The sequence below is a fragment of the Giraffa tippelskirchi genome, chromosome 4 (genome assembly GCF_054371585.1).
Source record: "Giraffa tippelskirchi isolate mGirTip1 chromosome 4, T2T-mGirTip1v1.2.pri, whole genome shotgun sequence".
Taxonomy (NCBI): Eukaryota; Metazoa; Chordata; class Mammalia; order Artiodactyla; family Giraffidae; genus Giraffa; species Giraffa tippelskirchi.
Window position 1 is genome coordinate 170,602,339 of NC_137278.1, and position 15,855 is coordinate 170,618,193.

At 51.9% G+C, this 15,855-nt stretch overlaps 1 protein-coding gene and 1 long non-coding RNA gene across 8 annotated transcripts in view; one reads left to right on the forward strand and one right to left on the reverse strand.

Annotated features, from left to right (window-relative positions):
* The first annotated feature begins 1,442 nt into the window (after positions 1 to 1,442).
* Positions 1,443 to 15,855, forward strand: part of TOM1 (target of myb1 membrane trafficking protein) — a 39,240-nt gene continuing 24,827 nt past the window's right edge. For all 7 annotated transcript variants that reach the window (XM_081595932.1, XM_081595933.1, XM_081595934.1 and 4 more), the window contains exon 1: positions 1,443 to 1,516. In XM_081595932.1, coding sequence (XP_081452058.1) covers positions 1,465 to 1,516 — 52 coding nt within the window. In that variant the 5' untranslated portion in view covers positions 1,443 to 1,464. The remainder of the gene's footprint in view (positions 1,517 to 15,855) is intronic.
* On the reverse strand, positions 8,674 to 14,251 carry LOC145547138 (uncharacterized). Its single transcript, XR_014083569.1, has 3 exons — positions 12,104 to 14,251; positions 9,908 to 11,796; positions 8,674 to 9,722 (listed from the first exon to the last, which is right to left on the reverse strand). It is a non-coding gene; the product is annotated as an uncharacterized LOC145547138 (long non-coding RNA).

Genomic DNA, 15,855 nt, shown 5'->3' on the forward strand with positions numbered 1-15,855 from the left:
TAGACTAAATGCCATTACCAATTTAAATTTTCAAGCATTAGTCATTGTGCTGAACAACAGTGAGAGAAACAGAGCATCCCAGCCTCAAGGAGCATCTAGACTACTGGGGGACTGGGCATGTATTAACATGTCTCATGAGCATTATTAAAACACTTCAAAGCACAGGAGTACATGATTTCAATAAAGCTTTTATATCGTCAAGATGTCAGACCCTATTGATTGCTCAAACAGGTAACATACAGAAGTGATAAAGTTCTAATCCAGGTTTTCTATCATCCTAAATTTGTGCAATTTACTAGCCTTTCAAATTAAAAATTCACAAATATGGTCGATACATACTGAAGCACCTCGAAGTAGCTCAGACTACCAAAGCAGTGGTTATTGTATCTTTTGGAATGCATGTCATTAGAAGCAAAAAAATATAACCAATAGATAAAATATCTAATGAGTAAGTGACACAGCTGAAACATGGCACACGAGAACATGGAAGAAGATATTTGAATTACAAAGCTGGAGAAAGCCTTTGAGATTCTTAGCTTGTGGTCTACTGGTCTACTGGTGTACCTCAGGGACCCCAGAACCCCACTGAGGTACAATTCTATCTGGCCTTTTTTCTTCAGAAACGCTCCACTGCTTTCCACAATTTCTCAAAGGAACCTGTGACCTTAAAAAATAAAGGTTAGAAGTCCTTGATCTAATTCCAGAATTCAGAGAAAATGGAATCCTGCTGTTTGAATCACACAGTAAATGAATGGCAGAGATGTGTCCTAGGACCCACTCATAACATTTGTATGCTTTCTGCCACCCTGAGCTCTAGCCTATCACTAGCTGCAATTCATTGAGTTGTCTCTCAGTGTCAAGGTCTCGAAAACCCTTGGCCTTTGCCTCCTATTTGAAGTGAGGGAATCTGGGCTGCAAACATGATGCATTCTGCAGCTGGGAGACCTCAGCCTCAAACAGGAAGCGTCCTCTCTGGGTAGGGAGGCAACAGGCCAGAGAGGCTGTCAACCCCAGCAGCGGGTGTGTAGTCATACTGAGGTCCCAGGGGCTTAGACTAAGAGCTAGAGCTTTGGTCTCGGCTTGCTGGGTAACCTTACCCAAGTCATTCCCCTGGTCTGAGATTGGTTTTCCAGATGTGAAGAGCTCAAAGACCACGCCCCTAAATCCTTAAGGAAGCATGGAGGGCGTGGCTTAACGAAACCCACGCCCCCGGGTCCGCAGTCGCCCTACGTAGTGCGTGACGTCCGCCGACGCCAAGTTAACAGCAGTGAGGTCATCGCCCTCCGCCTCAGGACGCAGACACTTCACGTCCGAGGCGGGGCCTGCGGCTGGGCTCCAGACTCCCTCTGCTCCGCCCCAGCCGCGCCTCCTCGAGGACGGTCCAGCGCGTCACGTGACGCGTCCGCAGCGCTGGCGGTTGCTGTCAGCTGATTCCCCGGTTTGGTGGCAGCGGCAGCAGTGGCGATGGACTTTCTCCTGGGGAACCCGTTCAGCTCTCCGGTGGGACAGCGCATCGGTGAGTCCCCGGGGCCCCGCGCAGCCCCAACGCAGCACTCCGCGCTCGACCCCGGCCCCCCGGGGCACCTCCAGGTCCCGAGTCACACACCATAGGGAGGCAAGGAGGGGAGTGAGGCTGGCGTGTCTCTCCCAGACCCGGCCCCGCCCTGCCTCCCGCCTGCTTTGATTGACAAAAGCCGCTGTCCACTAGGAAGCCTTGGCTTGTGATGGATGCCCACGGCAGCCAATAAATAAAGAGAGGAGGCGGGCCCAGACGGCCGCGGCTCAGCCAATGTGCAGCTGCTGGGGTCGCGAATCCAGGCAGAAAGTTTGGGGGGTTAAAGGGACTGCGTGGTTTTTGCAGTCGTTGGGTCCCTCGATGGTTTTTGTCGTCGCCTCCCCCGCACGGGTTGCGCCACCTGGGTTCTTGCCATTTCCTTCCTGGCTCGTCTGGAACTGCGAACACGGATACCTGAGAAGGGCTGGAAGTCCATTCTCAAGGACCAGGAGACTGGGGCTTGGCGGCCGGGCAGGCATATTGCTAGCGGGCGGCTGGGAGCCCTTCCTGCGCCGAGCCGGGGCTAGACGCTGGGGAGCCCACCCCACGAGAAGGCCAGGCCAAAGCCTCAGGAACTGCCGGCCGTAGCCGCCTCACCAGCCGGCACCGAATGGACCGCGTGGAGTCGCAGACTCTGAGTTGAAAGGGATCTTCGAAACCACCTGATTCGGCCTCACTCATTTCTTAGCAGATGGGAGGGCCAAGCCCTCTGGGCGAGACACAGGCTCACTCAGAGGCCAGGTCTCCTGACTCTCTTGGCACCTGTTGACTGGAGACTTACTAATGGTGCGGCGTTGGCTGTCTGTAGAGAGGATCTCTCCCCTGTGATTAGGGAGTAACAATGATCCCTGCCTCCTTGGAGTTGTTGTGTAGGTTAAACTCGTTCAAAAGTGTAAAGGATTTAGTGCCTTCCACGTGGCAGATGCTCTCTTAAAAGAAGGTGGTAATATTTATTATTGTTACTGAGACACCAAGTGAGGGTTCCAAAATCCTGAGAATGGCTGGACAGTTGGTCTCACAGACACTCATTCCTGCCCACTAACTCAGAGAGGACCCACAGGCCATGGCCTGGACACTTCTCCAGAACAGTCTGGGTGTGCTTCCTCGCCTGAATAAACCGAGGGAAGTACTGTGAAAGCCTCTCTCTATCTTTTTGATGATTTTTAGCCTTAAGTCCAGACTGGGAAAACTGGATCTTTTAGACAAGACATTCTTTTCATTCTTGCTGTCTTATAAGTCAAACCTCACTTAAGTCTGTTAACCCAGCTCTGTGTTGAAATCACCCCCCGCGGCTGTTTGTGGCTCTTTTGAGGTTTTGTAATCAAATGTATTCAAGAGGGTGCTGTCAGTAGAGAATTTACACACCAGGAAGCTCCTGGACCTGAGAGGGGCAGCTGCTCTCTCAGGACCCTCACCCACCTGCTGCACAAACAAACACACACACACTGATGAGTCATTGTTTGGGAGCTGAAAAGAGAAGGCAGCTCATCTCTTGTCTGTATTTCTCCAACAGCAGAAACCTCTGCTTTCATCACATGTCAAGTTTGAGACTTCCGACCCACCCATCCCCCAAAAAAGAAAAAATTCTGGCTCACAGTCAGCCAGATATGCCTGAGGCTTTCTAGAAAAGCTCCTTGGGACTCCAGGCTTGAGGTAGTCTGAAAGAAAAGAGCTTCTCTTCTTACCCTGAAGGGTTACCTGTCTTGGGCAAGAAATATTCAATCTGAAGAGCATGCTACTAACTCTTAATCCCTTAGAGCGCAGACCAAGTTTTACTGCAGAAACAGTCCTTATCCTGGGGCTCTTTTAATCCAGGGCTATCATCAGAATCCCCTGGAAGACTTGTTAAAGCATCAAAGACTGGGCCCCACCCCCAGAGTTTGTGACCATAGATCTGAGGTGGCCACCAGAATGAAAGCCTCTATTCTAGCCCATCCCCTTCATTCTACACTGGAGACTGAGGCCAAGAGAAGGAAGGTGGAAAATAGGACTCACCCAAGACCCTAGTGACGTGATTGGAAAGCTGAGATGAACCCCTCTGGGTCCCTGAAATCGGAACCAAAGCTGAAGAAGCTTTAAAAATACGATTAAATGAATAATGTCTGCTATTTGAGTTAATACCCTCAGTATTCCTTTTCTTTTCTTCTCCCCCCTCCCCCCCGGGGTGTGGGGGAGCAACAGCCCTGATCAGCTGTAATTACTAATGACCTAGTATTAGCTGCTTGCATTTCTATAAACTGCAGGATTGAAATAATCTCTTCTCAAGCCTGCCAACTCCATCCCCCTGTTGAGAGTAGAGCCCTGTCCAGTTGGCAGCACTGAGCACAGTAGGTCCTGATGGTGTAAATCAGAGCTCAGTGTCTCTTGACTCAGAAAGTTTCCAGTCACCCATCCACACCCCTTTGTGCTTGCTGCTCCCTCTGCCTGGAATGGCTGCTGCCGGTGCCTCCTTCAAAGCTCCAGGCATCATCACCTCCTCCATGAAGCTTACTCTGACTCCTTCAGATCCAACCATTGCTCTTGTGCCCTCCCATCACCCTTGCTCCTCAGGCTCACTCCCTGTCTGCCTTTGGGCTCTGAGCCTCTGCTTCCTGGGTGAAGTGGTGGTTATAGCAGCATCCATTTCTCAAGAGTGGTTGTGAGAGTGAAGTGAGATGCTCTCTGGGGAGGGCCTGGCACATTGTCAGTTTGCAGGAAACAGCGTCATCGTTTTTATTATTTTCACTGACATCACACTAATAAAGCACCCTGGCATTCTGTTAGTAGTTGTGTGTGTGTTTCCCCTGCTGGACTAGGCTTTGTGAGAGTAGATGCTGAATCTTACTGATCCAGACCCTAGGTACTTAGCATCATGCTGACACATTACTGGAGGGAAGAAAGGAAAAAAGGAAAGTAACAGTTTGTGAGCAAATACCAGGTGCCATACTTGTATCGCAGTCCTCTTGTCAAACCCAAGTTTGTGTGCTGGATGTGCAGTGATGCCAAACAAACCAAAACGGGAGTTTGGAGCAGAGAAATGTTTATTACAAGGGCCAAGGAAGGAGATTGGGGTGTGCATACTCAAAAGACCCAAAATCCCATTGGTTTTCGGGGAGGGGTTTCTAAAGGCAAAATTAGGAGGAGGGTGGAACTCCAGGGTTTGTAACTTTCTTCTGATTGGTTAGTGGGAGGTAACAAGGTGGGGCTCCAGGAATCTTAGGCATCAGCCTTCTGGTTCCATCCAGTCTGGGGTCTCCCTGCTTGTGCAGACCTAAAGTCACCATCATCCACCTGAGTGAGGCCCCAGCTCTTACAGTAGAATTCAGAGATGTGTATCAGATTGTCAAGTAAATCCCTTGAGGAGGAACTAGGACTCTTTTTATTGCTGCACTATTGTTTCTTGACTGCTTTTCCTTTGTTTCTGGGTTCCCTCCCTCCCCTAATGAGTAACTGAGTCTGCCCTTTGGAACTCAGCGAAGATTTAGGAGACAGAAGCCTTTTCCGAATAAACAAGAAGCAGGGGACACTGAAAAGCTTTCGCACCCAGAAGGGCCCTGCAGAATACCAGTGTGTTTCAAAGCCCCCTTTTCTTTGATACTCTTCAGTCTTGGGGGGAACAGGTGTGGGACAAGAAAGGGAATAAAGTTTTGGATAAAGAAATTAATATGAACTTGACAGTGGATAAAGAAATTAATATGAACTTGACAGAGGAACTCAGTTTTAGGGGGAGTCGGTTTCAACCCTACAAGGTTTTGCTGTTTTTTCCAGTCACCAAAAGTAAGTCTGAAGGAAGGTGTCATTTCCCAGGGTTTCCCAGCCTCCTAGAGTTGGGACCCAGACCCAGGTCTCTCTGCCTGCAGAACTGAGGTCCTCTCTTGCACCCTCACCACTCTGCCTCTGGCTGGTCAAGACCTGTTTGGAATTTGGAGCAGCCCAGTCCCCCAGCATCCACGTTATTGTTTGACCCACAGACCAGCTTTTCTGCTTGTGGCACACGCTGGGCCCCTGAACGTATCCAGGTCACTCGTGCTCAGTCAGTCGTGTTCAACTCTGCGACCTCATGGACTGTAGCCCACCAGATTCCTCTGTCCATGAGATTTCCCAGGTGAGAATAGTGAAGTGGGATGCCATTTCCTCCTCCAGATACTCACCTGTCAACTAAAGAATACGCACAACCTAAAAGTTGAGAAGCGTGTTTTGTCTGGAGCCCTCACTAAGAACTACAGCCCGGGAGGCAGTCTCTCAGATAGCTCTGAGAGACTGTTCCAAAGAGGTCCGAGAGGAGCCAGGAGATATAGGAGTTTTTGCTGGGGGAAGGCGGGGGGGGGGGGGGCAGCGTTGGGGGGGGATGGCGGGCGGTGGCGGAGCGGACACAGGGTCAGACATCAAAAGATGACTGCTAATTGCAAAAAGCTGCTGCTGCTGCTAAGTCGCTTCAGTCGTGTCCGACTCTGTGCGACCCCATGGACGGCAGCCCACCGGGCTCTGCCGTCCCTAGGATTCTCCAGGCAAGAATACTGGAGTGGGTTGCCATTTCCTTCTCCAGTGCATGAAAGGGAAAAGTGAAAGTGAAGTCGCTCAGTCGTGTCCAACTGTTAGTGACCCCATGGACTGTAGCCTACCAGGCTCCTCCATCCATGGGATTCTCCAGGCAAGAGTACTGGAGTGGGGTGCCATTGCCTTCTCCAAATCGCAAAAAGCAGATATCACAAATTAATGGTTTTGGTGCTTTTCTTTGTGTGGGAAGATGCAAGAGTCTGGGCTTTTTGAAGGCATTCCTTTGGTATGCATCTTCACTGTCTAGGCCCAGTATACTCTTTTTCTCCATCCTGAACTCTGCTCAAGGTGCACTTTGGTGGAGGGAGGGTGCCGCTGTGACCAAAGGCTTGATGGCCACAAGTGCTTTTGTTTACTGAAATGGTGGATGATGCTTTATCTATCAGGAAAGCTTCCAGTGGGCAGCAGCCTGTGGCTGAAAGGACCCCAGATAGTGAGTACTAGCTAGTGTTGACACAGCCCTCTTCTTCCAAGGATTTAAAAACCCATCCCAGGTATTCTCCAAGGACAGCCCTTGCTGGCTGTGTTTTAAGAACCCAGTTTTCCACCTCCAGCTGTCAGCTCACCCCAGCACTTTGACTAGAGGCACAGCTGACTCAGGAGAGCCAGCTGCAAACAACAGAGACTCTAAACACAGACAGTGCCTGGGGACCACCCCCTAGTCGTGGGGCAGGAGGAAAGCTCAGAGCCCAAGACTGAGCCCTGGGGTGGACAAGAGAGGTTAAAGGTCAGGGAGAGCTGCTCTTAGCCCCACAAAGGCCAAGCCACGGGGCTACCAGAAGGCATCATAGGTGGGCGACCACAGGCATTAGCAGGAAGAGAGCACCACAGGCCCTCAGGGCTGCCTTTGGGGAGCAATGAGTGGAAACCAAACTGGACACTTAGGCAGTGTTGTCAAGGGGATACCAGGCTGTGTGGCAGGAGACTTGGATCCAGCTCATGTTCGCTACTGACTGTGTCTCATTCCTTCTCACCGCTTTCTGTTAGCGCCACCATTCTCCCTCATTCACAGAGGACTGAACAACCGAGGGGATGGTGAGGACGGGGGAAGGTTGATACTAAAGAGAAGAAAGAAATGGATGGGCACTGGGGAGGAGTGATGGGACCGATTCCATCACTCCGAGCTCAGTGCCAGCACGGTTCACAGCGGGACTGGGTGCTTTGTTTGGTAGTGAGCTCCCCACCACTGGAGGTATGGAGGGGAGGGAGGTTGTAAGCAGGATGTTGCATGGCTGGCAGGGTAGACTAGACCAGGATTTGCAAGCTTTTTCTGTAAAGGGCCAGAGAGCAAATATTTTCAGTTTTGTGGGCCGTATGGCCTCTGCTGCAATCTGTTGGCCTCTGACCTCAGAGCACGAAAGCAGACAGACAAGGTCAGTGAAGGAACATGGCTGTGTTCCAATCAAACTTCATTTATGGACACTGAAATGGGAATTTCATGTAATTTTCATGTTATGAAATGATCTTTGGAATTTTTTTTTTCAACCATTTGAAAGTGCCATTCTTAGCTTGTGGGTCATGCAAAAGCAGACTCCTTTTGGCACATGAGTTTATAGTTTGCTGACCTCTTGGCCAGAGGCAGAATGATGGAGGGCATTGTGCTTCAAAATGGGGTCCCAAGGCATCCCTATTAGAGATGCTTGAGAATGCTCCAACTCTGGACCCCCTGAGTCAGAATCTCTACCACTTCCCACTCTTTGCCATGGGAAGCCCTTGCAGCTTGAAGCTCCGATTCCTTGATCCGTAAGTGCTGGCACCAGGTTAGAACCCAAAATTTGTGTCTTAAGGATAACAGGGACTAATGTCTAGAAAGGGCTTTGACTCAGCTGGCCGCATGGAGTGTGTTCCTGAGTCAGACCAGGTGGTCCAAATCCTGGTTTATCCATCATATGCTTTGTTACCTGGAGCAAGTTACTTAACTTCTCTGTTCTCCAATTTCCTGTCTAAAAAATAAGGATAATAATAGCAGGGGTCAGTCAGGATTGGGAGGTCCAGCCATGTAGGGAGGTTCTTGTATGGTCACGTTGTGAAGCACTTGGCCCAGTGCCCACCAGACAGTAATTGTCCATAATTGGCAGCTGTTGTGATTTTTCCCCAGGTGTTATCATCATTGCTGGGGCAGAGTCTAAGGTCGCTGGGGAGCCAGGGTGCCCACCTAGGGCCCTGGCCCCAGCACAGCCTCTGTCTGGTCTTGGTGTTACTGGGAATGAGCAGTCGCAGGCTGGGTGGCAGCCGCAGTCACAGACAGGTCAGGTTTCAGGCTGTGGGGTGGAGCCGTTTCTCACTTGGGAATTAAAGCCTTTGCCTGACCCTACAGATGGAACTGGTGAATAGGTTTTGTTCCCTCCCTGAGCTCAAAGAAATAAGAGTAAAGTCCAGGATTTCCGCCCTTCTGGTTTCAGAAAAAAACAAAAACCCTCAGTCTTCTAATTAGCCTGGGGCCATCACTCCATGAAAAGCAGGAGGATTCAGGACAAGTTAACTCTTTACCTCCTTATCACGGAAGTCTCTGTCTAGGCTTGCTCTCTCTAGACTTCTGCCCTTTGTGGCTCACCTTTAGTTTTCTTTTCATAGTGTTTTCCTTTTGTTCACTTACCTTTTTAAAGTTGGCCTTATCCTGTGTAATTACATCCTGAAATCATGACTTTGACAAGCTACTCAACATTAAATAGGCAACTCTAAAAGTGTTTTTATGTTTGCTCATGAGCCCACCTGATCCCAGGTTTGCTCATGATCCCAGGTGGCACATTTCAGCCACTCGGATGTAAACAGTCTGAATAGGCTCAGAACATAGACCCTGCATCAGAAGATTTGGGTTCAAGTACCAGCTCCTCCCCTCCCCAGCCATGTCCCCAGGCAAGTGACAGAACCTCCAAGGGGATTGTGCCTCCATGGACATGGGAGATTTGACAACTGGTAGAGACCCCAACGTGCCATGAAGAGCCAAGCAGCTGTGCAGGACCCATGGGGAGGAATTGGGCTTTACACCTGTGGGGAAGGTGGAAAAGGGAAGGAGGGAATCAGGAGGGAGGAGCCAGCCAGGCCACAGAGACTGAGACCAGGAGAACTGAAGGACAGGCAGAGATGTCCTCTGTTCACCTGGAACTTGAATACACTGATGCAGGATAAACTCTGGGATGGTTCCCTTCGTGTGTTCAGTTTTGGCCAGGTCACGGTACCCAGATATTTGTTGTTGTTTAGTCACTAAGTTATGTCGACTCTTTTGCAACCCCATGGACTGTAGCCCACCAGGCTCCTCTGTCCAGGAGATACTGCAAGCAAGAATACTGGAGTGGGTTGCCTTCCCCTCCTCCAGGTGATCCTCCTGACCCACGGATCAAACCTGCATCTCCTGCACTGGCTGAGCCACCAGGAAAGCCCACACAGATATTTAGCCAAACATTAATCTAGATGTTTCTGTGAAAGTATTTTTTTAGATGAAATTAACATTTAAGTCCGTCTTTGAGAAGAGCAGATTATCCTCTATAATGTGGGTGGGCCTCATCTGACCAGTTGCATAGAAGAAATACTGGTCTCCCCAGAAGATGGGATTCTGCCAGCAGATGACCTCTGGACTTGAACTGCATCTGTCTCCTGCTGGTCTGCCCTGCAGATTTTGAACCTGCCAAGCCTCCACAATAGCACAAGCAATCCCTTAAATCTCTCTATAGATAGATAGGTACATATATACATACATGCCTACATACATCAGTAACATCTTTTGCATTCGTGAGTCGGGGGAAGGAAAAAAGAATGTCATATATGCCTTTGCCAGCCCCTTCAAACCTCTGTTTTCACAGTTTTGCTCCTACTTACCTGGATAGTTTTTCAAAAGCCCTCCTTCAGCAAACTGGAATTTTCTTCAGTTAGCTACTATAGTTAGCTGTATCAACTTTAAAATTGTGGGTTGCCAAAGTTATGCCTTCTATGAGGTATTTTCGAGTTCCTCTTGTGGCCTGTGGTCACAAAATGGCAGGGGAGAGGCAGCCAGGGTTTTGGGGAAGGATGGCTCAGCAACTTAGGAGAATGATGGAACTTTCCATGCTGGATCTGGAAAGAGCTATTCACTGGAAAGTGGGCTTCAGGACGGTTTGCTGGCTGGGGAAAAAAAAAAGAATGACTTCTGCATGTATGTGATTTAAAAAGCTATCTTTGGGGGATGCTTGAAACTTTCAAGCAATGATTTGGGGGTTGATATTTCCAGTTGCTAATGTTTGTTTGGGGGCTGGCTGTTGTGCTGGATGGAACGCGGAGCACTTGAGGTGCCTTCTTTCATTTCCGCCTCAGATAACCCTGGGGGTTGGTGCTTTAGTTATCCTTTCCCCCTTTCTGCAGGAGGGGAGCTCGGCACAGAGAGGTTAAGGAGTTCACTCAGGTCACACAGTCAGCGAGTGCTTCCATCAGGACTTGAACTGGGATTTGTCTGTGTCCAGATCCCACTCGCCTACCTTTCCCACTTCATTGCTTCCCCTTAGAATTGACAAGGATCCGGCGGGTTCCCCTTACAGTGGAAATGTCTGGGTCCAGAATCCATGTTGTTTGGGTTTGTTCATAATTCTTCTTTCTGCATTTCTGCACCCACACAGCCCCAACCTTTAGCGTATTGGTTTCCTCCTTCTGCTGGACTGCACAGAACAGAGCGCGATTAGCACCCGCCAGCACTGCCTCTGTCATCAGGAGAGGAAAACCTTCCCTGGGAGCCACCAGAAAGTTCCACTAACGTCAGAGGCCAGTATTGGGTCACGGGGCCTCTTCTGACTGCAAAGGAGATTAGAACACCTAAATAGAGTACACCAGTGGAGAGTGTCTTTCACAGTAGCAGACTCTGTAGGAGTCAGGTCCATACACTGGAGTGAATAAACATCTAATGTAGTCACAGGGTGAGTTAACACGGATGCAGCCTCCCATGTGGACAGGTGCGTTGAGTTCCCACACTGCGTGTCTGGGAGGACAGCACAGCTGGCCACTGTCCCAAGGGGAGGATGGGAATGGTGAAGGCTCTGGAGGTCACGTCCAGAGTGGAGTGGTCACAGGAACTGAGGATGTAGCGCGGAGGTCAGATTAAAGAGGGGCACGGTACTTTCTAGGGCTTCCCAGGTGGCACTAGTGGTAAAGAACCTGCCTGTCAATGCAGGAGACGTAAGAGGCACAGGTTCGATCTCTGGGTCAGGAAGATCCCCTGGAGGAGGGTATGGCAAATCCCTCCAGTATCCTTGCCTGGAGAATCCCATGGACAGAGGAGTCTGGCGGGCTACAGGACATGGGGTCAGAAAGAGTCTGACAGGACTGAAGTGACTGAGCACACACGCAAGGTAGTTTTTAAAAATATTCATAGGACTGGGCCTTCCTGGCAGTTCAGTGATTAAGACCCCACATTCCAGTGCAGGGGTCAGAGAACTAAGATCCTACATGCCACATGGCATGGGCAAAAAAGTTTAAAAAAAAATTAAAAGTTCATAGGACTGCCAAGTGGAAGGAAGATTAGGATTTCTACACAGACGCTACTAAAGGGTCTGCGAGGGCCAAAGGGTGGGAGTAGTTCATTTAAATTAAAGTGCTCTAAGGGCTTATTGTCCTGGTGAATATGGCCTCATCCTTCATTCAGTCATTCATCAAACACGTCCTGCAGGTTTTTCACAGGCCTGGTCATCTGGTCTGGTGTAGAGAATTCCATGACTCACAATCTCCACCCTGGAGCTCACAGCCTAATGGAAGAGATGGAGAAACAAAGCAGTAAATACTGCAGAGTTACCGTAACACTAAACAGAGCTTGTAGTTGTGTCTGCGCGGAGTACTGTTGGCCCAGCACAGAGGGCAAGGCCCTCTGGGGCTCCAGGCAGGCCCCATGGGAAGCAGGGCCCAGGCAGAAGGCCTGGGCAGTGGGAGGATGAAGTGGGGAGAAGACCAGTCTCCACACCACATCCCACCACCAAGCTTCAGGGTACACTGGCTGCAAGTGACAGATAGATACCCAGCCAACACAGCAGAGCCGGCCCCACGTGCTGGGCTTACCTGGCAAGAAGTCGGAAGGTGGGAGGTTTCAGGATTAGCCTGACAGCTCAGAGATGTCTTTCAACGCCCAGACTCTTTCTTGGTCCTGGACCTGTTGGCTTTGTCTCCTGAGTGTGTCACCCCCTCAGCCCGAGCTCCAGGCACCATGCTCCCGTGCTGGCTCCCAGAAGCAAAGGAAGGAATCAGCGAGACAAAGCTCTCCCTTCCCCAGCGCGGCCCTGCAGACACCCCATGCTCCCCAGGGATCAGGACTGGGTGGCTTGCCCACTCCTGGACTAGGCACTGCCAGTGGGTAGCAGGGTTGTTGTTTTGGGTGGGGACGAGGGAGGAGTTGCTAGGGGGCAGGCTAGGGGTGTCCATGCCCAATTCCCTCTGTCCTTCTCCGAGGACTGGTCTGCCGGGCCATTGGCATCACTGCCCTTCTCCTCTGGCTGCCTCGCTCCATCCGGGACCCTCAGCCCACCTCCGGCTCCTGGATCTTTCCTGGTCTCAGAACAGCCTTGGCTCCCTCCCTCGGGCCCTTCAGACTGACTCTCGAGCCCCTTGTCTCTCCTCTTCTCCTCTTTACCCCTGAGGTTTCATCTTGGAGTCTTTCATTCAGCTCACGCTCTTCCTCTCCCAGGAATGTCCCTCCTCATCTTTTCAGCCCAGCAGCTCATGCTCTGTGCTCAGCCCAGACAGTACCTCCTCACTGGAACCTTCCCAGTTCCTCCTGCCGGTGCTGACCCCTACCCCCAGCTCCCCAGTACCCTGGACTGACCTCAGTCACATCACTTGTCCTTTTGCACTAAACACATCCCTCCAGCTGTTTTCACTGATTGCTGTCTGGCCTCCCCAGGGGCAGGGATTCTGTTCTTCATCTTTGCCTCTCTGGCGCAGGGCTGGACGAACAGGAGCCACTCAGAGTGTGTCGTGGGAGGGAGAAGAGAAGGGCAGGAAGAGGGCACCTAGGAGGCAGTGGGGAGGTGGGCAGAGGGGGCAAAGGGGCGCTGGGCCAGCGATGGAGGCAGATGTGGGTGGAGAGAGAGGCAGGGAGAAGAGAGGTGGGTGCTACTTACAGCGGATTCCAAACAGCATATCATTTCACTCACAGATACTTCTGTGTGTCTCTTAAGGGTATGGAACAGGAATCGTACTTAGAAACAAATGAGCCATAATCACAGTACCATTACGCACTTTAAAAAAAGATTATGCTGATGTGTTTTTTTAAGGCTGAAAACAGTAAAGACTAGAAGGGAAATCTCCTCAAGGGTTCACCATGGTTCCTTTGAGCGATATGAATAGGTGGCCATAACACTGGAAAGGTAACAGTTCCTGAAAGTGGTTGGTGGGTACCCTCACAGGGGAGCTGGTCATAGGAGGAGGATCTGGAAAGAGGACCCATGGAGCTCTGGGTAGAGCCGATGCCTCATGTCACTGCTTGCTTGATCATGGTCAGCTACCTCTCCTATCCCAGGTCGATGAGCCCTGCCCCAGGCCTGGTCATGGTCAAGGTGGGGCTTGAAGACACTTCATTACTGTTTGCAAACCATATTTCATTGAATTTAGAAAGAATCTACCAACTGAGTTCTGACAGGTGGTTATTTGTAAGCCACATCCCAGCAGCAGAGGGGCTCAAGAGTGGACAAGGGAGCTTAGGTCAGTGAAGCACGAGGAATCTTCCCTGGGACAGAGCAGGGACGGGTGCTCAGCACCGAACTGGGGTGGCGAGGTGGCCTGGAGCCTCGGCTGGTCCTTCCACAAACGTTGGCTGAACCTCTACTCTCCGTCCCGCCAGAGGGTGGGCCCGGAGAGACAGAGATGTCTCCAGAGCTCGGCATCCAACCGAGGCAGGCAGGAGCACAGCAGAGGGGGAGCGCACAGGTCCAGAGCCCCTCGGGCCGGCTCTGCATCCCCACCCTCCACTTCTGGGTGTGGGTGTGAGCTGTCCCCGCACGTGGTGTGGGCTGTAGGGTGGTGACAGGAGAGGAGGGTCCCAGGCTGACGGGCAGGGAATGCCGGTCATCTGGTCGCTGTTGTCCACAGTGTCAGTGCCGAGGGGCAGGATGAGCCTGGTACGGTTCCCCTGGTTGGAGGCACACTGCCGGGCTAACGCTGGGGTAGGGCCTTACAGGTCCTCCCGTTGGCACATCTGAATCGCACACCCCTGTGCTTGTCTCAGCACCTGCTCTTTTCTATCCAGGCGTTTTTCCCTTCTGTGATGTCACTGTGGCTGCCCACCAGGCTGCAGACTTCCTGAAGGCAGGACCTGGTCAGCTCTGCTCACCAGTGTCTCCTGGGGCCCGGATGACATGTGTTCAGTATGTTTGAGGGGCACGCAAGCTAGTAGCTAAGAAACTCTTGGGGTTCAAACCTCTGCTCTGCAACACGCACGCTGTATGACCATGGGCAGGCCACCGGCCTCTCTGTGCTCCTCAGTGTTTCCACCCTCTGCCTTAGGGGCTGTGGTGAGGGCAGTGGGGCTGACGAGAAGTGCAGAGCGCTGTGCTTGGTTGTGCTGAGAAGCCGACAGGTGTTGGTGGTGAGGAGTGAGGTCTCACCACCACCTGTGACCTGGTGCCTACCTGGGGGGGAGCCAGGCGCCCCAAGCAGAAGGCCTGATGCGTGAAAGCACGAGGCCAGCCGGGGGAGGGAGGAGACCACAGCAGATCGTGGCCAAGCTCGGCCCCAGTTGTCCCTCTCAGCCCCCGAAGAGGTCTGGTTTTCAACCCTTGGGCAGTGGGGCGTCATGGACAATATTTAGACAGAGAAGAGCACTGGTTGGATTTATCTTGGGAGAAGAGAGTGTGGAGGTGATGGTACAGGGCTGGGTGGGAGGCAGGCCAGGAACCAGAGCCGCGACCCTGAGGACGGAGGTGGGCACCCCTGAGACACGTTGAGCAGCCGGACCTCTGGGGACCTGGGGACAGAACGTGCAGGGTGGTGGGGAGGAGGCTGTGGCTGCTGCCCTCAGGCTCACCTGGCAGGAGGTGGTCAGGGGGGTGGGCACCCACAGTGGTGACCACAGGTCCCCTGAGCCCCACAGAAATGGCCTCTTATGAAGCAGGGCTTCCCCCATGGCTGAGGGAGTGGGCTCTCCAGAAACTCAGGGTGCCCATGGGTCGAGCAAGCTGGCTCCAGGGGCCTGCAGCTGGAGATTGTGGTGGCCACTGTCTCCTACTCTCAACCCGGGTCATGGTCATGGGACTCAGCAGTGACGTGCCTCTACTCTTCAGCTGACGCACTACACATTGTCAGGCCGAAAAGGCCCATCGCCTGTGGGGGAGGCCGTGTTCTTCCAGCTTCACAGATGAAGAAACCAAGACTCTGAGGCTCAGACCCTTGCCTGGAGTCTCCGAGTTCAGAGGTGAGGCCAGGCTTGTCCCACTCCAAAGCCATGCCACCACTCTGGCTGTGCCCGCACCAGCCCCACACGGAGAGGACAGACTGCTGAGCAGACAGACAGACGCCCCGAGATCCCCAACCTCCACCTGCCCACCCGGATGACAGCAGATGATTCACAGGGCCCAGCTTCCTCGGGAGGTGGGGGACAAGGGCAAGATCACCCCAAGGCCTCCAAAGGTCACGGCCAACAGCAGAGAGCTCAGGAAGTCAGCTGTCATTCTTTTGGAACTAGTAACCATTGTCAGTGTTTTTATTCCGCCTTCTTAAAATAGCCAGCTGAGTTAATTCTGTGGTTAAAACCAAAAACAAAACACACATCCCCAGATTCCTGTGGGTTTAAATTTCTGCCCTTAATGGAGCATGCCTAC